The sequence below is a fragment of the Anopheles maculipalpis genome, chromosome 2RL (assembly GCF_943734695.1).
Source record: "Anopheles maculipalpis chromosome 2RL, idAnoMacuDA_375_x, whole genome shotgun sequence".
NCBI classification, from domain to species: domain Eukaryota; kingdom Metazoa; phylum Arthropoda; class Insecta; order Diptera; family Culicidae; genus Anopheles; species Anopheles maculipalpis.
This window is the reverse complement of record NC_064871.1, coordinates 51,683,605-51,708,070: the sequence shown is the minus strand read 5'-3', so window position 1 is coordinate 51,708,070 and position 24,466 is coordinate 51,683,605. Positions and strand designations below refer to the sequence as shown.

General features: G+C 42.6%; 2 protein-coding genes across 2 annotated transcripts; one reads left to right on the top strand and one right to left on the bottom strand.

The window, feature by feature from the left end:
- Nucleotides 1–1,880: 1,880 nt before the first annotated feature.
- LOC126556848 (lateral signaling target protein 2 homolog) lies at nt 1,881–17,211 on the bottom strand. Its single transcript, XM_050212376.1, has 4 exons — nt 17,114–17,211; nt 5,378–5,518; nt 3,028–5,291; nt 1,881–2,835 (listed from the first exon to the last, which is right to left on the bottom strand). Exons 1-4 carry the CDS (start codon nt 17,147–17,149, stop codon nt 1,887–1,889), a joined length of 3,390 nt encoding a protein of 1,129 aa, XP_050068333.1. The 5' UTR covers nt 17,150–17,211; the 3' UTR covers nt 1,881–1,886.
- A 1,323-nt stretch (nt 17,212–18,534) lies between these two features.
- Nucleotides 18,535–22,603, top strand: LOC126556754 (DNA repair protein RAD50). Its single transcript, XM_050212227.1, has 3 exons — nt 18,535–18,603; nt 18,674–19,449; nt 19,508–22,603. Exons 1-3 carry the CDS (start codon nt 18,535–18,537, stop codon nt 22,587–22,589), a joined length of 3,927 nt encoding a protein of 1,308 aa, XP_050068184.1. The 3' UTR covers nt 22,590–22,603.
- Nucleotides 22,604–24,466: the final 1,863 nt, after the last annotated feature.

Sequence of the window (24,466 nt, the reverse complement as noted above, 5' to 3'; positions counted from 1 at the left end):
GATCCAAAACTACAGCGTTTATATTCAACCCTTGTGATATAAGCTTTTTACTTGTGTACAATGGAGAGAACTTTCGTAGAGCTTTCGCTAAACGTTAACAATTCTAGCTGTAGTGAATGCCAAACAGTTTCTTTTTTATCTTTGTCGGTATATATTTATTTTCTTTTTATCACGTCGTACCGTCGTCGAATTTCTGTTCACTTTCTCTGAACACGTTTGTTTAGCTCCAAGCATAAAGAATAATCCAATTCCGCGTTTTCATTTACTCTTTATTCTGTTTTATGGTATCAATTTTAAAAATATATAAAGATATCACTCAAATGATGGGGTTGCTTCCTTTCCATTCAGACACACATTCTCTCTTGCAGAGAGGTCGTTCGGATAGTTGTTCTCTACCCATTACGGTTCTCCTGTGCATTTTGCGCTGCATTTCCTCGCTGCCTTTTAACGCTTTATCGTGCATACCCTCTTTTTCAGTTTTTTGTTTTGTTTTGCTTCTTTCCGGAAACTTTTAAAGCAATAGAAAGAACTTGCCTGTTCAACTTTAATTCAATTAACACTATACTTCCCAGTGCCACTTGCGAATCACATCTGTTTTTTTGGCGGGAATTTTACACACATACACAGAACAGAAATGGAACGCACTTCCGGCGGTGAGAGTGAATATCTCATAACTATTTCGAATATCTCGAGGGTACGCACGCTTGGAATACGTTAAAAATCCAAAAATTTGCTATTCAAATACAACGATAAAACAAACATAATAATAAAAAAACGCATACATATCAAACTATCGTCACCTCGCGTGACGCATTTAGCAGCAACACACAGGTGGTACAGCAAAGTTTGCGCTAATAATTAGACTAAATGACTAAATCTTATTCTCCATGCATTTCAAAACTTCCAAAACGCACCACAACCCGAAAATGCGAAAATTAAACTGGCATACATTAAACCATTTACAAAAATCGAGTACGAGTAAAACAAAGTCTTTACTTTTGTCTAAGTTTTTCGTGTAGCAGCGAGCCCGAAGGATGTTCATTTGCCGGGCCATTTTTTTTTTTTTTGGTTCGTTCGTTCTGCAGCTGCTGGGGAATGTGTTGGAGCTGAATATCAATTCGTTAATTCGTTCGAGGGATCTTTGTTTTTTTTTTTTTATGGAATACGCATCAAGTCAAACAACAGTTGATACAGCACTGCCTACAACGCATTGTACTCGGTGTACTGCTTTGTTTTGATTGGTTTGCCTTCATTTGTTTTGAACGATTGTTCCTGTGTATTTTGCAGGACCGTTCTTGGTGTCATGAATTGGTCAAATTTTGTGCCATTTTTATCCAGTTTTAAGAAGTTATCGTATGGACTGTGTCGAACCACATGATTAAACAACATAAAACATAATTTGTATGATGCTAAGGTGCAAATATTCTTCTGTTAGAAATAGAATTCAAAAAATAACGCATAATTGTTTTATTTTGAAATGAATTTCATCAAAAACAACCCGTAGTGGCCATTTCTTATGAAAACAAAACGAAAAAACATCCACAAACTTGTAGGTAGCAAAGTAACAGAAAAAAAAAACGAATAATAAACAGAAAGCATATCTCACGCTATGTGCCTTGGTCAAATGATGAAAATTTATCACAAAGTCGGAATAAAACCAAAATAAAAATAATTGCACAATAGCTATAGAAACGTAAACCAAAAGTAAAAAATACGGTCAAAAGCAGTTGTAAAAACAAAATATTAACATGAAAAAATAAAAAAGGGACATAAGGCAACACAAAACAGTAACCATCAACCCACACGTATTGGCACCGACAACATGGCGGAGCTTATTGGGGGTGAATTTGTTCCTGGCTATCGTTTACCAACATCCAAGACTGTTATTACACTCCAACTTCATGCACATAACAGTCTCGGCACACGCGCACCGCTTTCGTCAGACCATATTTCGGTAGCGGTTTCGATAGATTGGAACAAACGCCACAGAACACTCCGCCACAGTTGCGGCAATGGTGTCTTCTGCGAAACGGTGTAAAAGCCGACGCACAAGACATACACCGTGGTGCATCACAATCCGGGATCCATCTCGGTGGCTCTTCCGGCATCCTACGCTGGGACGACTGCTGTTGCTCTATGTGTAAATCTCGTCCGGACGAGGCTGTTGTGTTGTTGACGTGGTGATTACCGCCACCGCCGTTACTATTGCTTGGACTGCTTGGACTGCTGCGGCTACGGCTATAGTCGCTTTTGGACCCGCTTGCGCTGTGCCTACGAGCACCGGACGATGATTTCCCTCCTCCCTCGACAACAATGCACGCTTCACTTAGACTAACGCTACGTTCCTGGGCAGTACGGCCACTACCGGTACTGCTGCTGTGGCCACCGTTTGGTCCACCAACCGATACCGGTGACGACGCAACGACCGACACGGAAACGTTCACCGTCACGTTGCGGCTCTCTACGCTGGCCGTACGGCGTACCGGTGAAGAGTCGCCGGAGGATGCAAACACCGAATCCTGCTCGGGGTTCGCCTCTTCGGCAGAATAGATACTTTGACTTGAGCCACCGCTGTGGTTCTGCTGGTCAGCCGTTATGACGTCTTGTTCGCTAGCGCGGAACTCGAACAAATCGGACGGGTGGTTGTGGTGGTTATCCTTCGATTCTTCCTCATTGGCATGCGCTTCTGGCGGTTCGTCTGGCTCGGGCGGAGATGAATTCATAATGAAGACGCTTTTCAGCATTTTGCGCAGATCGGCCGCAAAGTTCGTTTGAAGTTGATCTGCCACACCCGCAATGCACACAAACAGACGATGTAGAAGATTTTCAGTTGTCCTGAAATAAACACAAATAGTTTTATTGAAAAGTACGAAATTTAAATCATTTTTACTGCAAACAAACAAGTATATTACAAAAGGAACTGTTGACAATTAAAGCGAATAAAAATTGCAATTCGTAAAGCCCGCAGATGACGGGCCTTCTATCGCTTTCAAATCCTGGTAAATAATTCGCATCGCATATACTTACTGAAAATTATTGCGACCGGCCGCTCGGATAGCAAGTGCTACCTCCTGCGCATCACTGCATTCGCTTTGCGTCGGTGATGTATCACAGCTGGAGGATGAACTGCGCTGATGCTGCATTCGACTATGGCGTGTGCTTCCGTTCGTTGCATTACTGTTGTTGGTGGTGGTCGTGCTGGTAACCGAGCTCGTAGCATCCGTCGCTGCAGGATAGGAATGATGATGATGGTGGTGGTGATGGTGATGATGATGCTGATGAGATTGAGGTTTGCGGTACGTCGAGGACGCCGTTGTTGATGTAGATGCTCGGGGCCGATGGTGGCTCTGCTTTCGATGATTATTATACGGCGGTTGTTTAGTTTGGCTGGAGCTTGGCCGAGAGGAGACGTCTTTGGCATCATACAGTTTGTAGTCCTTTTGCGATCCACCCAACACGAACTTAATGTCAGCAGAACTCCTCTTTTCTTCATCTTTCTCTTCCTCTTCCTCGTCTTCGTCATCATCAGCATCCACATCGTCAGCCCCATAGACATCCGCATCCTCCTCATCGTCGCTTGAAGATTCGCTGATTTCGGGTTGTTTCTGTAGGCTGCCGAGACTTCTTGAACGGTTACGTACGGATTTGCTTGTATTACTTTCTGCTGAAACCGTCGACAATGGTTCGACGCCGGTGTTAAGGTTTTGTTCCACCGTAGTCGCTGCTACCGTTCGCTCCGTCTCAAGTTCCGGGGACATATCCGTGCTGTGAATTGCTGTCCCATGTCCAGAATCGGAGTCCACCAGCTGTTGCTGATCGACTGAATTTGTTGCACCGGTCAGAATGCTATCTATGTTAGCTTGTGTCGATGGTGAGGCAACATCGGTACCGAGTAACCGCAGCTCGTCGTCCGTCGCAATGAAACTGTCCGTAAGCGGTGCCTCGTTTGTCTGTAGCAGATTGCCAAAGTTGGTGTTTGGTATCAGGTATCCCGAGGCACAGTCTGTAGTGACGAGCCCATCCTTCAGGTCCGGACCGTTGTCACCTTCGTCATCTTCGTCATCATCGTCAACAACATCTTTCTGAATGTGATTGTTATTGTCTTCTTCTACCTCCTGCTCTTCCTGAACTCCTCCCGTGTCCCTACCGTAGCTGACTGTTTTCGAGACTTGTGAGGAAGGCCGCGGATCCGACCTCTGTCGCGAATGCCTTTGATTGTGCTGACTTTTTACTCTGCCGGTGCTGCAACACTCAGTGTTGATGTCATTGCTGCCACTTCCGTTTACTTCACACCCCGCGCTACTAGTGGTCACCTCAAAACCTTGACTAAATACATGCAAACTTTTATCACCTCTGCTAGAATCGGCTCCATCCGTCTTTCCATCGGTAGCGTTCGTCGTAGTGATGGTAGTCGTTGTTACAATAACTACATGTTCTTTGCTTTCGCCAACTGGCTCAAGCGCATCAATGTCCCCTCGTACACTTTCACCGGCAGTAGTAGTATCACCACCTGCTCCACCACCATTTTTTTCATCACAGATCAATTGTTCGCTCGCACTGATTTCTTCGTTCGTGCAAAGCAACTTTTCTAGCTGGTACAGCTCGTGTTTTGTCAGCGTGTGCAACAGGTCACGCATTTTAATGAGCAGCTTACGAAAAGGTCGAAATATCTCCGAAATGTTATCGGCCGGCTGATCCATATTTAGTGGCCCATCGCGAAAAATCACCAGCCCGGCGATAATCGCCAACCGGGGAATAGAAAACATTAGCGCAGGATCATACGAATCGACCTGCTCCTGGTCGAGCAGACCAATCTTTAGCGCCCGCTGGAGCGTTTCCGAGAACAGCACGCATATCAATTCTTGCATTTCGTACTCCTGTTTCGTTTTCACCTGCACCATTGCGCTGACGTACACCAGCTCAAACTCCGCAAACAGACGATCGAATATCTTCAGACTTTCGTACAGCTGCTCCGTTGCAGCATCGTTAAAGTCTAGGCGCAACGTGGGACTGTTCGGGGTGTTATTGCGAAGGCACTGCTCTCGTAGGCGATTCCGCACAATCTCGAGACTCTTGGTAACCGCTTTTGCGAGCGGACGCATCTTCGCCGACTCGGCCTCGCGGTTCAGTATCGACGAGCCGGCTGCTAAACACTCCGCACCGAACCACAGCTGCCCGGCAAGACTTTCCTGCAGCACCTCCTCGGGAAATTTCACTCGAAAGGCACGCTGTGCACGATCGTCGCCTAGTAGTTCGTCCATGATTTGATTGGTAATCGCCAAAACACGGTCCTAGATCAAAGGATAAGAGAAATCGAACATTACATCGGTGGGGGATACGCTGCTTGAAGAATATGTTCGGCTGGGCTTTTATTTACCTGTCCCTGGCGAAGTCGGCTAACAAGTCGTGTGCAACGAACAGGCTCTGCCCGTCCATCGAAACTGTCCAGCTCGCTGGCAATCGCTGTCAGGGCACGATCAGCATGGTAAAATCGTGCCAGAAGCGATTTGTCGTCGGCCTATGAAATAAGAATGGAAAAACAAAATACATGTAATATCGGAAAGTAAAATTAAGTTAAAGATATGCCTCGACTGGCTTGATTAATCCCTCTCAAAGTTTTAGTTCTCCGGACGTGAAATCTTGGAAGATCCTAAATATAGTATCAAAGAGTGTAAAAAATTGTAACACTGGAAAATCAAAACACCAACATCCCCCGTTGCCAACATAAATGATTCATGAACATTGTGTTGTTGCTATCTTCCTACCAAACTGTTCCAAACGCATACACAATTATGCGTTGTTTCTTGGCACGATTACGACCGAGTGAATCGAACCTAACGTACAACCTACAATGCGCAGTTTTACGGTCGAGGACTGTCTCAAACGGTAGATTTGATAGTCGACACGGTACGCCACGGATTGTGCACAGATTAACACATATTTCGCTCAAGCCTAAACTCGGTACGATTGTGGCAAATTTGGTTCACATACAATAGGGAGGAGGCAATAGAAAGGTGGTTGATGGGTAAGTAGAAGGGAACGGGCCTGTTTAAGCCGTTAGTAAACAAACGGTGTTTTACACCCTGCCAGAAATAATAATCAACGATCATCAGCAACCCGTTTCGTTCCGGAACATTCGACCATTACCGTCATATAAGCCGGACTACGCAATCCACCATGCATCGCTTTAATCGATTTCCTTCCTATCTCTAGACTGGGTTGGCAAATCATGTAATACGATCGTTAGCGTACGGTAGCACCTTGCACAAAAATAAAAGCAATAGTTTGTGTTGCTATCAAATAAAAACCAAAAATAGTATCCGTTCACAAGATGGTTGGAAAATTTTATTTAGCGCTAAAGAGAAGTCCTTAAATTGCTCATCACACACCAACCTAGAGAAGATGAATTGTGGTACACAAGATGACACAAAAAGTTATTGTAACGCCAACAGCTCCTTCCACATTCGTGCGATAAGAAGCTAACAGAGCCAGACTACTTTCTCCTCTTTTACTACTGGTTTGACGCATCTTTTTTCTCAGTTTCCGTTGCTCCAAAATGGGTTTTTTCTAAGTTTTCTGTTACGGGAACGACACTGCCTTGAGATTTTTTTTTTTATTTTATAATTAAATATTACGGTTCAATACCGTATTGTATCCATCGCTTGTGATGACTGAGGTATGACTGAGGCTGAAACTTTTAGCTTGACTCAAAACATTACTTAAATTGTCTTCTGCGTATGCTTATTGATGTGTCCTGATTTGCATCCAATATCTATTGTACCTGAACCATGTAGCATTGAGATAAATCTTCAGTAATGTTATATGCAGAAAACTCGATTCGAAACAAACGATAATAAAATTCAGATCTAAAAATGGCTATGAGCTACTATGAGCTTTTCAGAATTAATTGTGTTATTCAAACATAAGACACCCTACCACACATATACAACGATCGTAATCAATAGCACGTGCATGTCAAATACTTAATACTAACAATCGGTGGTCTCATTTTCCTCCACGTGATCTTATGGTAGTTGAAATCTTCCATTTATAATGCGACTCTGTCCCGGTAACTGTGTAGGAGAATTTGACCTTTTCAACGTTTAATGCAAATCCGAAAACTACACATATTTTCACAAGTTAACACGAACTCTTTCTTGTGACAGAGAAGAAAAAAAAGTCAACGATTCGTTGGGTGGAGTGCTTATTATATTTAACCAGCACCCCAAAGCTTTTACTTTGTTTCTCACAAGTAGGAAAGCGGTCCAAGTTATCGCTACAACAACACAAGACGGTTCGCAAGAGTGGTGGGAAAACTTGTTTCATATTCCAACCACTTTTTTTTTTTTTTTTTTGGTGTTGCGTTGCCACTGGCCGCAAAGCACAAAACGATGGAAAAGGAAATAAGCTGCATCTCGCCTAGCTAAAAAAAAGTTTCCACGCACACAATCTTACCACGCGGTCCAATGCCAAAGGCTCATGCTGGCGAGCGATAGTAATAAGGGTTGGATGGAAGTGGATTTACTTTCACCTTTACCTGCGTTTGGCGGATTCGGGCAACCTGACGCTAACTGCAACATGAACACAACGCTGGTGTCGTAGAGGCTTTCAGTGGAAGATGCCACGAAAGATGCACGTATTTGGAGGTTTTTGTTTTGAGAAAACATATCATTATCATGTTATTAGTAGTGTAGACTTACACTTAGACACATGTCAAATACAGTGCTGTACAAAATAATTCATACGCCTTAACTATTCTTCCTACACGCTCAATATTTCCTTCAATGTAATAGTTACAAAAATGCTATTTTTAGGAAAGTTGTTGCCCTATTTTCACGGAATAATATTGTAGAAGTAAAGTTATTAGAATGACGCATGACTTTCTAAATATATGCTATCTTTCAGGAAAGGATGAGGATCGGCGGGGACAAAATAAATCGTACACCAGATTTCTTATTCACAAGTTATGCTTATATCAAATATCTTCTTTTATTTTTAAACCCTTAATATTTGGTATGATCACCCTTTGCCTTCAGAATCGCTTCCAATCGACGAGTCATACTTTCAACGAGATGCCGTAGATATTCTGGATCAATTTTCTCCCACGCTGTTTTCAAAACATCAAAATAGTCGTCTTTGTTGGAGATCGATGTTTTGTCCACTTTTTCTTCAAAATAACACCACAAATTCTCTATCAGATTGAAGTCGGGAGATTGAGGTGGCCATTCCAGCATTTTAATTCGGTAAGATTTGAAGAACGCAGTTGTTTCTTTGGCCGTACGTTTCGGGACGTTGTCTTGTTGAAAAATCTAATTTGTTCTTCCGACTTCCGACTCCAGACCACGCAGACGATCCCCAAACCATTATGTTTCCCCCTCCATGCTTTACCATCTTCTGAATGTATAGTTCCTTGAGTGCGTCACCGGATCTGCGCCATACCCTGGATCGACGTTTTTATCCAAGCAGCTCATTCTTGATCTCATAGCTCCACAAAAAGGCTTTTCCAAGAGTCTATGGACATCCCGGCGTACTTTTTAGCAAATTCCAATCTCTTCCGTTTGTTTTGCATGCTTATGAAATGGCGCTTCGATGCCAAACAACTTTTCAAATCACTCTCGTTGAGGCGTCGTCGTATGGTACAGCGATCGACATCCAGTTTCATCGTTTCCTTAATTTCCCTGGAAGACAACTTTTTGGTTTTGCTTAGCCATCCGAATTATTCTCGCATCATCATCACGACGGGGCGTTACGCGATGACGTTCTTGTCCAGTGCTGCACAGCTTCAATAGAGATCGAATACTTTCCAGCAATTTTCCGTAAAGCAATTCCTTCTTTGCAATCGCTTATAAACAGATTTCTTACATCGAGCGAAATTTGTTTTCCCTGGCATTTTACACTTTTCATATGACGCAATAGTTTGATCCACTAGCTTTCCAGTAAAAAAAACTATCAAATAAGCTTCAAGGCTGCTAGTTTTACAGTGCTACCAGAACGTTTTTTTAAGTGTATGATTTATTTGTCCATGCTTAAAAACCAACTGTTGGGTATGACAACTTCTTGTCTGCATATAAAGCTATTTTTGATATTTTTCTCTGCAATACTTAAAACTTCAATGAAAACACTATTATTCTTCCGAATAAATCATGGTTTTTATCTGAAAAATAAAGAAAATACTCCTCGAAGAGCATTTTTACATTGCGCGTATAATTTATTTTGTTCAGGACTGTAGGTGTTGCCGAGTAAAAATATTAAACTATTTGCCTCATTTCCTGATTATTTCTGATTTCATATTTTTATTGACATTCAAACGGTTATATTTCCATTTAATCCAACCATAGCAAAATTATTTCCCTGCAATTGTCTCAAAACTGCAATTGTTTCAAAAACAGTAATTTACCCAATGCAAATGCAATCTCCATGCAATGCAAATGTAGTGGATAAACTGTCACGTTTAAAAATTTGAACGGTTCTGCTTGAAATTCCACAACGTCATCATCATTATCGCGTGCGCGTATAGGAAATATTATGCATGCAAAAAAATAAAGCAAAACAGCGTGCTATTCCCAGCGTTGGGAACTACACGATAAGACATTGGGATGTCAATTGATGACTCACTAGTTGCAATGCAACTAATTGACCAAGTTTGTGGAAAAATCCACAGCACTCCTAATACATTGCATTGAATGCTTGTTTGAAATACTTAAAGTTATTAAAATATGACAAGTGATCTTTGAATAGCATCGTAAATCATTCCGTTTCATCCGAAAAGAATTTCCATTGAATGAAATGAAATTGTAAAAAAAGAAGAATAAAAAAGCGCTAACGACACTATCAGGAAAAATGAAAGTGCTGCTCATAATCCCCTACGAAGGAAGTCACTTTCCATTACTTTCAATTATTTACATATCATGAATGAACTGGAACACGAGAAAGAAATTCCGTTACTAGGGCATGTTCGCGGTTTGGTAGTGTCTTCCTGCCCAACTGTCTAACTGTATGTGTAATGTAACATCGAATGCAAATAAATAATTACACGGGTAGCATGGATTTTACCAGGCCATTAAAGATGACAAAGACCGCAAAAAAAAAGTCCGATAAAGGGAATTGCAGAGTGATTGTGGTGTCCACGGCACATGTTGCAGAGGGGGAAAACATTAAACAAAATATCAAAACAAAGAAACAAAGTAATTTTCCCATGTGTGAATTGTTGATGCATAAAGAAACGACACTACGTTTGTTGTGGTAGACCAGTGACGTACATATGTTACAATAGAAAAGCCGCAAAAAGACGAAAGGAAATTGTCTTCGCAGGCCGGAAAATTTGCTTCCGTCTTCCGTGCTGCTGATGACCATCGTCAACACACATGGTCGCTGAAGTGTCCATGCTGCAGGTGTACACACACACATGGTGTGACCATATACCATCTACCATCACCACAATCCCCCAGCCAAAGACAGCTTTAAGCCGCAGGCACAAATTCATTTCATCGCCGTGGTCGTCGTCGTATTATTGGCGTCGAGTCTGCCAAGGTCAACGCGCAGGAACTCGTTAGCGGCTACCGTCCGTGAAGGCGACACAATGGAAATTTATCGACGCAATCCCGCGGCCACACTCCCGACACCAGTGCAGACCACTACTTGGTTGGTCGCAGCAGTACTGTTGTTCGTGACGGTTTCAAAGAGTTTGTGGTGGAAAAACTTCGCTCCACTAAGACGTCAACGTGTTGTTAGATCCCCATGGAGGGCTGCGCCTGTGGCGGAATGGGTGACACTCAATTTCCACGTGCACTTTTCTTCGAATTACTCGCGGAGTGGAAACACGTAAAGTGGTGGTCAAAGCACATGCTACTACTACAATCGTGTAATCGTTGTGACATTTATCTTTAAACATTCGCTATAAAAAAAAGACAGTCAGTGTCAATGTGTCCACTTTCAAGGCTAAGTTTGCAATGAACGTCATACGTGGAACTAAATAACAGCGTACAGCAATTAACCGTTTAGCATGCGTAAGTGAAAATAATATCAATACTCTGGTTGTGGCCTACTGCATTGTGCACACTTTTAAGAAAGGAATTTGATTCTTTCAACGTACCAGAATATTAAGTCAAACGAATCGCAATGCCATGTGTCAGTGGATAGTTATCTTAATTCTCATATCTTTTATTCTTAATGTTGTGCAAGAGCGATTCGAGGGAAAGGATAGTTTGACGGCATAAAGAAAGACATGGCGCTTGATAATGGCAATAATTTTGTGACTAACTCTAACGTAGCAGTCCATCCAAACCGTGCGAAAAGTTAGGTGACATTAGATGTCAAATTTCGTGCGCCAAAAGAAGGTTCTTGTTTTTATTTTTTGTTTGACAATCGGCCTGATTAGCACATACAAATTGTCAAGACAAGTTGTCAAAAACGGAAGATTCGTATTATGACAGTCGTTTTTGTTGTCTGTTGAAAAAAAAAAAACTTAACGAAAGGCAAACTTACAAGTAAACTGTCAAGAATTTGTATTCTCTATCACAAACTCGACTCGTATTTGTCAAACTGTTTTCCTTCACCAAATCGAAACGGAAAGGCGCCAAACTCACTCGGTCCTCTGTGTTTCCAGTTCATTTTCTTAAGCAGTTCCAACTAAAATGTGAGTATTTTACTTCAGAAAGGATATTCTCGAAGAAAAGGAACGGGAAAAAAGTATCGTTGGGCATCTTGCTGCTCATTTAGATCCGTTTTTAACTAGATGTTTCTTCCAAAATATTTAAACACTTGGTAATTGCCACGGAGAAAGTTGGTGCAGCAATGCTAAATTTAAATCTTTCCCGGTTCCGTTTTGGTAATTCCCTTCCACAAAAAAACGCAGCGTAGCAGCCAACAATTGTTTTGGCGTGTGTCCGTTTGCCCTTACAGGGAGAAACTTTAGCTCAATCTCATCAAGAATATCGAGAAAAATTTCCTTCAATACACGAAAATGTTTCTAAAATCTGAAAAGAACAACCTCGAGAACATATCAAAAAGGTTTTACACAAAAATTTCACAGGTTAAACTCATGCTTGATTAGTAAGTTCCAAAGGTTCCAACATACTACGAAGCAGCCGACGTTATTTAGTAGCTTTCATCGCTCACATGATTCGAAAAAATCATTTTGATATCCCAAATATCAGCTAAAACACAAAATATCTTCTCAACTAGAACGGTTATTTACACTTTTGGTTTTGTTTTTGTTGGTTTCATCACTTTGACCGATTGATTTTAAAGATTTAACGAAAAAAATTGCTTAACGAAACTTGTCTGTCAAAGAACGGTTTCATAATGCAAATTTATGTTCTGTTTGAAAAGTTTGTCTTGAGACTTTTCCGTTTGTAAGAGAGATTCAGGCCTAATACAGTTCTGCCACGTTTCGTTTGACAGTTTGACAGTTCTGCCACGTTTCAAGTCACAAAAGTCAACCCGGCTAGGATTGACAATTTGTTTTCGGAGCTGCGCCAACAGTTTTTGTCCATATTGACCATGTCAAAGTTTGTGGAGCAGCGCGCATGCATCAAATTTTGTTTGCGCAATGAAATAAACGCTGCGGAAACATTGTGGATGTTACAAAAAGCCTTCGGGAAGAATCTATGTCGAAGAAAAATGTGTACAAATGGTACAGTGATTACAAGAATGGCCGTGAGAAGGTCGAAGACTAGGACCGTCCGGGGAGACCATCCACCACAACCGATGACGCCCACGTCTTCCAAATCATGGGTTTTGGTGGTTAAAAATCGTCGGTTGACGATACGGGACCTTTCAGAACCTCCATCCGGCGAATACGGCCTGATTTCGAGGAGATAGAAGCCGCAGCGACGGCGGAACTAAAGGACATCCCAGCATCCGCGTTTTCCACCTGCTTCGTGGAGTGAGAGAAGAGGTGGAAGAGGTGCACTGCATCGGAAGGGGATTACTTCGAAGGTGATGACCTTCATTTAGCCTAATAAAAAAAAATAAATCACTTTATTTTTTGGCCACAGGTAGTACTATTCTCCTCCCTTTCTACCTGTCATTTCTAACTTTCTTGATTACATTATAATAAGTCTGGTAAACATACACTCGTCATGGCCGGGTTTTATCAAATCCGGAACATTCTCCCATAGTGAAGATTGACTCTTCAACTACATGGTATCAGTATATACAGTAAGCCATTACATGACCTAGCAGGTCTTTAAGCCAAGAAGAAGTAGATGGCCGAACATGTAAAAGCAGCTGTTTAGAAAATGAAGAAGAGGATGAAAATTCTAGGCAAAGTAAAAGAAGATGAAGTAATCATTCTGGGCACGAAGTTTACACATTTCCTATTAACATTATGAGGAACACTCAGGAAGAAGCTACTTGTCAATCAGCAAAAAAGCGTTTAAAATAAAAAAGAAAACCAAACATACAAATTGAGAACACACGACACATGAGTGAGCTGTTCATAAGTCAGATTGTTTTAACGAAACTTAAGCTAAGTTATATCTGGACTCGTTTAGCAGGAAGTTACGTTTTTCTAAGCTTCTTTTAGCGAACTTTAATATATGGATTAATAAATAGTATTAAAATGATTTACCACTTCCAACAATAAACGGAGCAGTACTAAAGCTGATGTGCAAACAAACCGAAAACGATAATCATATCCAACCCACACATACAACGTGGATGGGATTACTCGCAAGCAATATCTCGCATAGTTCCGCAAAGCACGTTCCAAAGGTACGAAAAGCTTCGGGCAGGTGTATTGCGTTGCAGACACTAGTAAAACCGCCTCTTGTCTTGTCTGGCCAAGAAGGGAGGGGGGGGGAGGGGGGAATCACAATTGCAAAACATTGCAGAAAAAAAAGGTTCGATGAGAGACGCATTTGGTCGGTCAGTTTTGGGCCGTTTTTCGCATTATCAATTATGGAACCCGTTCGTGTGTGCGAAGGCCTGAATAAGAAATATGACTCTGAAGTGTTACATCATCACACACACACACAAAAGCTACCAACCACGGTTCAACTTGTTTCGTTAGCTTCTTTCTGACACAAAACTTTCTCGTTTTAACGTTAATATGCCGATTGTTGTTTTGCCGTATCGTTTGGTAAGTAATCTCCACAAAGTGCGATACATTTGGATACCAAAAATAGTGTTTGTTCGAAAACTAATGCTGGCGCCAATAAGCATTTGACTGTTGATAACACCGCATCAGTCGTTCTTTTCATACCTTCAGGGGGTTGATTTTGCCAGAGATTGACTGCCAATGCTAAAACGATAAAATAAGTGTTATCCGAATTTTGCAAGTCGTACTCCGTAAAATCTATTCCGATGTTCGTGCCGCGATCTTGAAACAGAAACAACCAGACCAGAAAAGGCCATAACATAGCGCGTTACCTCTTGAACATACACAAATACACAACAGTTGGGTGGCCTCCTTTAGAAGAAACCTGTTCGAAAAACGTTCATATGTGTGGCGTTTTGGGGTTGTGAAATCACACAAACGTACCTTCTCGTATGTCGAGCAGTTTCAACATATTACTGCTCGGTGGATCATCGTTTCCTCCCACCACAGCAGCAGCAGAAGCAGCAACAACAGAAACTTCTTATTTTTACTACTATTAATGATCATTGTCTGAGTGTCAAGGATATCATTGTTGCGTTGATATTTTGTTGACTTCTTGCTCAAGCCGAGTATTTTAATAAACGATTGTCTGACCACCTCCGTGCCGGCAGCACTTTATTGGATTATGCTATCCGGTGGTTCTACGCAATCGAAATGCAATTGCATTGCAATGGGCTTTGGTTGCTCGATGACTCTTGGCTAGAGTAGGGATCAATTAGCAGAGGAGTAACTTGACTTAAAGAGGAGCAATTGAAGGTGTGTTTGGTCTGCCTTATCACGAATCTTGGAATAAATGAATTGACGCAGTATAAATCCGTTAACTTCTGCGCACTTTAAACATTTAGTCATCTGAACAGATAGAGTATAAGCTTCAATAATAATTTTTACTTAAAGAATATCAACGTCACACACCCGTAGAGGCAATTCTGTGTATTTTTGCAATCCAATTTCGTGGCGGTAAATCAAGCGATCCCTTTTCGGTGAAGAGTATGGAAGAATCCACTTGCTTTTGTACCGCATGGCGTAGTATTTTAAAGCAAAAATAACGAAGGCTCATTTGAACAACACAAGCAACGTGTACGACCTCACCCGGGCAAAGTCATTTGGCGTGACTAGTACTCGAGTACAGCGACGAGTTGAACAAGCTGATAAGAAGGTTTGTCGAGAGACCCTTAACATTGATGAGAGGCAGACATTGGGCAGGGGTTGAGAAAAAAAACCCTCGATCTGGAGAATTGACAACCTATTAAATTATATAGGTTATCAACAGTCAAATAAGCGCCCAAATGTCTGAAGTTAACTGGGCCCCGGGGTTTTAGTAGCTGAACTCAATTTTCAGTTAATCCAACAATAGCATCAACTAACACTGCCTTCTTTCGGTAAGTAGATGCGTGTATTATTAAGAGACATGTGTACATTCAGTACGCTTTGCTTGTTTGTTTAACCCCCTTTTCACGTGGCGTATAATTTATACGCAGCAATTGGTCCATGAAGGTTTATTTACACTATTTAGCCCACACACATACACACATACATACGATTTGGTTCAATCATGGGGTGGGCAGGCGAAGTAACATTTGTAAAGAATCAATAGGAAAATAACGGCTGGTTGTAAATCGGTTTATCTTTCTCCTTTATTTTTGTTCAAATTTGCTCAATACCAACAATGCTTTCATACTGATACAGTTACGAAGCACTGCATATTCTTTCAACGATAAAAGAAGGGATGGACCTCCGTTATCTGGATGTATAAATCCCATTGATAAGATATGACTATCTGGCTTGCTCTGTTCAAAACTGCAAGTGCACCGGGCTTGTCCCTAACTATCGGGGACAGAACGGCAGACAACAACAAAATCCTTCGGTGAGGTTGATACCAGCGAAAACAAGAGGACAGCAAGCCATTTCGTAGCTCGTTTCCCGGGGTAGAATGCAATTTACACTTTATCAAGGTCTTTTTAGCACCACAAATCAGAATAGATAACGGGATACCCTTCTTTAGCTTTTACGTCCATCCCTTCGAAATGCGAGAGGAGCTTTCCGGTCTGACGTTTCGTCCAGTCCCCAGCTTCCGTCCAAGTAGGCGAACGGAAAGCGCGGATAAAAACACGTGCATTGCGTAGTATGTCTGTGTGTGTGTGTGAGTGTGTGTGCGTGCACATTTTCACTTCTTGTGTGTGTTTATTTTGTGTGGCGAATAATACCAGCGCGAGACGAGTGCGCTCTTGCCGCGTCCAGACTTCAGACGAGACACACAAAAATTGTGTTATGGCGCGTGCAGCGCCGTCCCATTGTGGTCGATATAATACGTACGCAACGGCGCGGACATGAAGCTTTCGAACGCGTTCGATGGACGTGTCCGTGTGTTTGCCGTTGTGTTGGTGACGCAATTCGCTTGCCGTCCAAGGCCTTCTCGGTCGATTGTCGTACATTGGCGGTAGCGAGACACTCATGGTTTAAAGAGTGTTAACATTATTGCGAAAAAACGAACATAACATGTTTCAAGTATTCCGCTTTGGTACAAAGCTTTCCTGAATTATTCGCAATTTTGTAGTATCTTTCATATCGGTTTTGCCATCCCTGCATACAGCATAAATGATACGCATGCAACGCAACAACGCACGCACACAGTCAGACGCGTGGTATGAAGTTTTTTTTCTTCTCTCCTTCTTTGCCTATACATCTCGCGCACTACCGTACACAGCCTTCTCTCGCGCACTACGTCACAGACGGGAAGGAACAAGAAAAACAATACATACTCCATTGCATTTCTGGTCGTTTCTCTGGCGCCCAACGGTTTTCGCTTTTCTTCTTCTCGGCGCAAATGAAAACGGGGCCCCAACGAGCCCCCACTGCCATTGCCATTCGTCAACGGAATAAGGAAGTGTGTGGAAAAAAAATAACTACCACCATTTAAACTCAGATAGCTTATATTGAAGCAGAGAAAATGGTCACAGCCACAAGGAAGAGGAAAAAATAAGATTTTTCCAACTGGCTGCGAGACAAACTTACCTTCGGCTTGTTCAACCATTTTCGCAACGAATCCATTGCTGGTGCCTTTTGCTCTCTGCTACGCCCCGCGGTTGAGGATGCTTATCAATCGGCTGCCCTACACTGGCACGACACGGATTACGCGGTTGGTCCGCGTTTTTATATGCTGTACAAATTTGGCTGCGTGGATACTAGTCGATGTCGCTGGAGCTGCTGCTATTTCGACTTTCTAACACAACAAACCAACCCACCCAATAACGTGGTAACACGGACTCGCCTGTTTTTGTTTTCTACCCTTCTTCTTACACTGCACGACACATAGATTTGTTGTCACAGAAATGCACTTCATTCACGAAAACAAAACATCCACACACATACACACACACACACAGACACAGAAGCGCACACGCATTCACGTTACGGGCGCACATACAGTAAGGGTAGTACGACGACTGTACACGACTTGCCCTCCTTTAGCCGTACATCTTAGATTCCCAATGACCAACGGAGGTAGGCAGTGAGTGGCTTGGTGATAGGTGATACTTGGTCGACATGCAACAAACACGGTACTTCCGGATTTGATCACCATGGTAGGTGATTCCACTGACTCATTTTTCTCACCTCATCACACTGGCAACGTTTACTCTTGTCTGGTGCTCAAGAAGAATGATTGCGTTCTAGTCACTTCACTTTAACTTTTAACACCCCTTGTTCTCACCCAGCGAATGACTCACGTACTGGGTGAAAATGTGTTTATTCATACGGGGCAGATCGAAAACAGCGAAACCACAATGAAACTGCACAACGCACAGTGGCCGTCTGACGATTTCCCTCAAATTCGCGTTTTTTTCTGCTCAGCGCCACCATCCAAGCAAGATCATCAGGCACACACGCAACCCACACATTGAACGGACGTGTATGGAACGAAGGTTTTATTCTTCATCGCCAGTGAGTTTGGGATAGTGTTGGTGAAGAGGGCTGCATATATGAAAACATACACACACACATTCACACACACTAAAGCCGAAGATTCCCGAGGTATGCTGATGCGGATTCGAACTAGATGACGAGCTGTCATTTTAAACGATTCGAACATTTGTTTACGAAATATTCAAACCATGTGTAAAATGTATTTTTACTGTCTTCGATAAAAGTTTTGTTTCTTTATTTATCATTTCTTTAATCTTGGAATAATTTACAGATTAAGTTTGAATAAATCCATAATTCGGATAATGTTTTCTCAGAAGAAGTGCTTTGACCAACATATTTACTTATCGATGCCCACTATCCAGCAGCACAACTCAAAGAACAAGTGAGAAAGCAGACTGGAAAGCTAGAAGAGTGCGAAATATAAACTGTCAAACCGTAAGCAAAATTGGCGCTTCTTTTCCGATCAGTTCGTGAATTTTTCTGTATCAATACCGTACCTCTACCGGAACAATATGTCTACGATACATAAGCTGGAAATACGAGGAATACGCAGTTTTGGAGTGGAACGTGAGGATGTACAGGTAAGTGGCATTCATCAACAAAACAAAACTGTACGATAACAAACTCAATTGTCTGTTCATTTGCGTGCAGCAAATAAACTTTCGGTCGCCACTTACATTGATCGTGGGCCAAAATGGATGTGGAAAGACGACAATCATCGAATGTCTCAAGTATGGTTTGACCGGAGAAGTTCCACCAGGCACCCATCGTGGTGTCGGCTTTGTGCACGACCCGAAGATTTTCAACACGGTGGAAAGCCTGGGACAGGTGAAGCTAATGGTGAAGGATTTTACCGGCAACACCGTAACGGCCATTCGTTCGATGAAAATTACGCACAAAGGAAAGAGCCCCAAGTTCGAAACAATGGATTCGACTATTACCATGGAGTACGCGCAAACGAAGGAGAAAATCACGATGACCCGGTCTCGTGTTACGGACATTAACAATGAGATGTGCGACGCGATGGGTGTTTCAAAAGCCATACTAAACAATGTCATATTTTGCCATCAGGAAGATTCGTGCTGGCCGCTGGAAGAACCAAAAGAGTTGAAGAAAAAGTTCGATGCCATTTTCGGAACGACCGAGTATAATCGGGTCATCGATAAGTTGATTAAAATAAGCAAGGATTACAATGAAAAGCTGAAGGAAAAGATTGGCGATTTAAAGCTGTTGCAGAATATCAAATTGCAAGCAGAAACTAAACAATTGCAGCTGGAGGATGGTGATCGAAAGTTGGCAAAGTTGAATCAAACTATTGGGGACTTGGAAAGCGACATCAAACCGATCCACACTAAGCTGGAGCAGCTGGCTCTTGTGGAGCGCAAGTATTCATCATTATTAGCTAAAAAGATAGAATTTAGCTCAAAGTAAGTAGAAATAATTTTATCACAGATTATCCACGTATTTATTTCGTTCTTGTTTTAGAATTAAGAGCAAACAAGAGCAAAGTCAACAGTTGAAATCAAAGATAAAAAAACTATTTGAAGGATCATTGGCTGAGCTGGAAGTGGAAATTAAAATATTCCAGCAAACGTCAGCCACCAAGCATTCCGAGCTGGAAGAGGAAGATGCGGAACTGCAACGATTGAAGTCACAGGATCGTTCTCTGCAAAACAAGCTCCAATCGATCGAAGGGCAAAAGATTGAGCTAGCCGAAAAACAGAAACGAGAACGCGAGCTTCAGATTGAACGGGGCAAAAAGATAAAGGCGCTCGGGGAAAAACTTGCATTGCCGCTCTCCGATGACTATGGTGATATTGCGATTGGTGCCGACGTGATCGAATCAACACTTAACTCGATTCGAAACGCTTTGCAAAAGCAAGAGCAGGATGTACAATCGAAAACGAAAAAAATCGACGAAGAAGATGTACGGGCTCAAAAAAGTATTGATAAATTACGCGAAACGAAGGCTACGTTAGAGAGCGATGGTACATCGAAGCGCAAACAAATAGAACAGTTGGAACGAGAAAAGCTACAAACAATGCGCGAGGTGGCCGAAATAGAACGATCTGCTGAAACGTTGAAACGATTAATTGATGAAATCAATCGGCTCGACCTAGAGTACGAAACGCAGGTGAGAGCTGCCAATTTGCCCGAAATGCGAAAGGAACTTAGCGAGCGAAAGCAGCTACGTGATCAATTGCAAGATCAGCTGGATCGTTTGGAAGAGCGCATAAGCTCGCTGGACGCAGTAGCGATGAAGGAACAGGAACTAACTCTGAAGGAACAGCAATGTACTGGCCGTGCGACAGAGCTTCGCCGATTGCGCAATAAGCATGGGGATAGCTTGCGTCGCCTATTTCCCGATCGTACAATTGAGTCAAACTACAAGAGCAACCTGCAAAACCTATACGATGATTTGCAAAAGGAAGTTAAAAATGTGAACGAAAAAATACGCCGAGCACAGGCAATTGTGACCGAAATGGAAACAACGCGCAAAAGCCAAAAGCATCAACTTGAACGGCTGGAGCGTGATTTGGCAGACGCGGAAGAAAGGATTTATAGCGCATGCCGGGGCAATGCGTATGAGGAAGTATTGGCCAAGTTAAACGAAAAAATACTCAAAAACAACATGGAACACGGAGAGGCACGATCGGCAGTAGTGTTGTATCGTAAGTTTATTTCCAACATCGAAAACGATCGCTGTTGTCCAGTGTGCGAGAAGGGACTGGAGAGTGAAGACGTTCACGACGTAAGCGGCAAACTGTCGGACGAAATTCGGCGACTTCCGGAGAAGATTGAATCACTCGAACGAACACTTAAGCAGGATCGGTCCGATTATGATAAACTGCTTGCTTTGCGACCCATTTCAGAACGGTTAGAAAAGCAAAAGATGGAGCTGCCACAGCTGAAACAGCAATTGCAGGAAACAGAGAGGCGACTGACTAGCGCTTTGGACGAGCTGGAAGAACATCAGCTAGCTGTGTCGGAACCAACGGCAAACATGCAGCTAATAAACACGATTGCCGGTGACATGAGCGTGCTAGACAAGCTTGGAAGCGAATTGGAACGCATGAAGCGCGGTATTGATGAGCTTAGAACCCAGCTTGGAACTCGCATTTCGGAAGGGGTCACAATAGAATCGCTCAAGTCGGAACGTGAAACACTGCGCGGAAAGTTTAAGACAGAGCGAAGCTTGGTAGATGAGCTGCAGAACACAATCGATACGAAGACGGAAAAGCTCAATAACCTACAGTCGCGCAACAATCAGATGAAGACCAAAAAGTTGAAGTTACAGGAATCGGTTCAGTCGTTGGATCAGAAGCGCGCGAATGTCAATGAACTGAGCGGAAAGATTACCACGCTGGTAGATGAATTAAAAGAGACGGAATTGCAACTCAATCCGGTGAAAGTTCAACTTCAAAAGGAACTGGAACAAAAGCAGCGCACAAAGGAAGCAAACAACAAGGAGCTTCAAAAAATGCGCAAAACATTGGATGGGTTGCGTTGGGAGGAGACGGAAATCGTTCGTTTGGGTTGTGAGTTGGACGAACTGGCGATCCTTAATCTGGGTGCCGAATTGAGCCGACTACGGTTGAAAAAGGAACAGGTACAGCAGGAACAGGACCAGCTGAAACGTACCATGGAATATAAAGGTAAAAGTATCGAAAAGCTTCGGCAAGACATTGCTAATCAACATTTGCAACAACGCGATCTGATCGACAATAGAGATCTGAAGCGTTTGATACGTGAAACGTCCGAGCTAGAAGCTGAGCTAGCAGTTCTGGATAAAAATATGGGAGAAATGGAGGTGCGCAGCGTACAGAAAGAACGTGACCAGCTTATTGATCTCCGCGATGGGCTGCAGTCCAAGCGCAGCGAACTTAACGGTCAGGTCGGTGAGCTCCAACGTCAGTTGAACGAGCTGCGGAAAGAGTTGGACCGCAGCGAATATCGTAATGCAGTTCGCAACTATATCACCACCTTGAGCGAGTCGATAGTTTACCGAAAAATCATAAGCGACATAAAAAAGTACAGAGACGCCCTGGAAAGTGCATTGCGCGAATATCACACGGAAAAGATGCAAGAGATCAATAGGACAGTTTTATCCCTGTGGCGTGATACCTATCGTGGCAACGATATCGATTACATACGCATCAATACGATGGACGATGGCGTAGCGGAACGATCGGATCGGCGCCGCGTCTATACGTACGGTGTCGTTCAGGCAAAGAATGATGTGGAGATAGATATGCGTGGTCGGTGCAGTGCTGGGCAAAAGGTACTTGCCTCGCTCATCATACGTTTGGCGTTGGCAGAAACGTTTAGCAGCAACTGTGGCGTGATGGCACTGGACGAACCGACGACTAATTTGGACCGAGACAACATAGAGTCGCTGTGCGAATCTTTGCGACGGATTGTTTCGGAACGGGAAACTGGTCAATTTTTGTTGATTGTTATCACGCACGACGAGGAGTTTTTGACGAAGTTGGAAAAGTTTGAAAGTTACTATCGCATTTCGCGCAATAGCGAAGGTAAATCGATGATTAAAGAGGAGTTTCTCTAAATTCTATTCTTATAGGTGTGCGGTTTTTTTTTCTCGTTTCTAAAGCATCTTTTCGTTTTCAAAACAAATGTTTCTTGTTTTGTAAAGTGTAGTTTCACGTATAGTGTAGTAATCACGTTCAACAGTGTTAAACATCTGAAAATTTAATTTTTTTTTAGTACAGGTCAGATTATTGGGATTTCTTGAATGGCAACGTCCAGCAAATCGTGGACAATTAGTGGTTTACCATTTTGTTATTTATGTATTACATTCCAAGATCTGTGACGGATCTGTGAAGTAATGGGAATAAAATAAAGAACACTTATTGTAGAATACCAACCGAACGGTGTCGTAATATAATAAATTATAGCTGGATGGATTACTACGGAACATGCTCCTATTGCTTAAAGTTTAGAAATATCACTAATTTGGGTAATTTTGATTTTATTCAATTCAAAAGTGTACAATACATGAGTTCATTCGCGGAAGAAATAAACTAACACATACAGGGCACAATTCACGGCACATAAGAATCTTCTTCTTCTTCTTCTTGACTTAACAATTTCCTTCCAACTAACTTCTAGGTCACGCCGGTCATCTAATATGGCTTACTAGACTTGCCGATATAACGTAGTTGGACAGTCAGTCCTTACTACGTGGGGAGGCTCTACGAGTCAGTTGGTTGCCCTTAGTGATAACGTAGCTCGAGTGGTCGTGGAAACTCCACTTTTCGTAAGGAAGCACCGACACTTGATCTTTAGTACGTGCCACAACCAGGGATTCTTGTCTCTTTGCCTCTCACCACAAAGTCCACGTAAACAAAGTTTTCAATACATCCTTTTGATAAACCAAACAAGTAATCTTTCTTGCCGATTTTTTTATAACGTGGAAAATATGTATATAACAGTTAGAACTGTTGGTTGGATTTTCCTTTTTCACTAGCATTTAAATTGGAAAAACACATTGCGTAAATCCAGTAAGTAGCCATTGGCATGATATTTCTAAATCAAGGTCTACTTGGACCTTCCTTGAGATGTGACCGTTGTAGTAAATCTATTACACGCACGACACGCATGTATCCAAAGATGAAACGGCAAGGAGTCGGTATTTATGGATCAACAATAGTCCCTTAATTGCTCATAACCAGCATGCACGCTTCGGAACGCTTTGCCACGCTTTCTTGAGGGGAACTGGTAGAGTGGGAAGTATTTCTTTGGTTATCTATACCCTTATGCAAATGATACGTTTGGCGCTTACTCGACAACAACCTTGATCCTGTCTTTCTGCCGCTTCGCTACCATCCGCAGTACACCTCGTTGTCGTTGGCACGTCAGCAAATCCGGGGAACGTAATTTAGCTCCTTTTGTTTTTCAATCCCACTGAAAAGCCCCACCCGTTATCATCCACACATATGTATCGTTTTGGCGGGAAGAACGGCAGCCTGCCTACTTGCCGGGGTATAATAATAACAAGGATCAAAGATGCTTCTCTGCTTCTTGACTGTGCGGGGATAGCAGCAAGAAGATGCGTATGCATGCCATATGGAGCCATTCACTCTTCCCACTTCGTGCACCACGTTCGCGTATGAGCGGTTTTGGTGGATTTTTGTTTGGTTGTGCTATTTGCATAATTTCAACTCTCGCCACAATCCGATTCACTTTAATTGATTGACTTTGATATGCTGATCCGTTCCTGTCGGCAATGAAGTGTGTCGGTTGTGGGAGGTGTTTGGTGTTTTCTGCTGCTGAGGATAATGTGCGTGCATGCGTGTACCTCACGCAGAAGGATCCGCCGAACAGGACAAAAGGTAGAAGGGGTTTTCAAGTACGTGATTTCGTCGAACTGATTTGAGTTGATGCGCTCAACGGTGAACCGATACTGAAGACGGGATGAAGATG

Bases quoted from the DNA above. Each gene is read 5' to 3' on its own strand.
- LOC126556848 (XM_050212376.1), bottom strand. From the start codon at position 17,149: ATGGATTCGTTGCGAAAATGGTTGAACAAGCCGAAG. The intron at 5,519-17,113 runs GTAAGTTTGTCT...CTTATTTCATAG, and splicing joins AATGGTTGAACAAGCCGAAG to GCCGACGACAAATCGCTTCT. The intron at 5,292-5,377 runs GTAAATAAAAGC...CCTTTGATCTAG, and splicing joins GCCGACTTCGCCAGGGACAG to GACCGTGTTTTGGCGATTAC.
- LOC126556754 (XM_050212227.1), top strand. From the start codon at position 18,535: ATGTCTACGATACATAAGCTGGAAATACGAGGAATACGCAGTTTTGGA. The intron at 18,604-18,673 runs GTAAGTGGCATT...ATTTGCGTGCAG, and splicing joins TGGAACGTGAGGATGTACAG to CAAATAAACTTTCGGTCGCC. The intron at 19,450-19,507 runs GTAAGTAGAAAT...TTCTTGTTTTAG, and splicing joins AAGATAGAATTTAGCTCAAA to AATTAAGAGCAAACAAGAGC.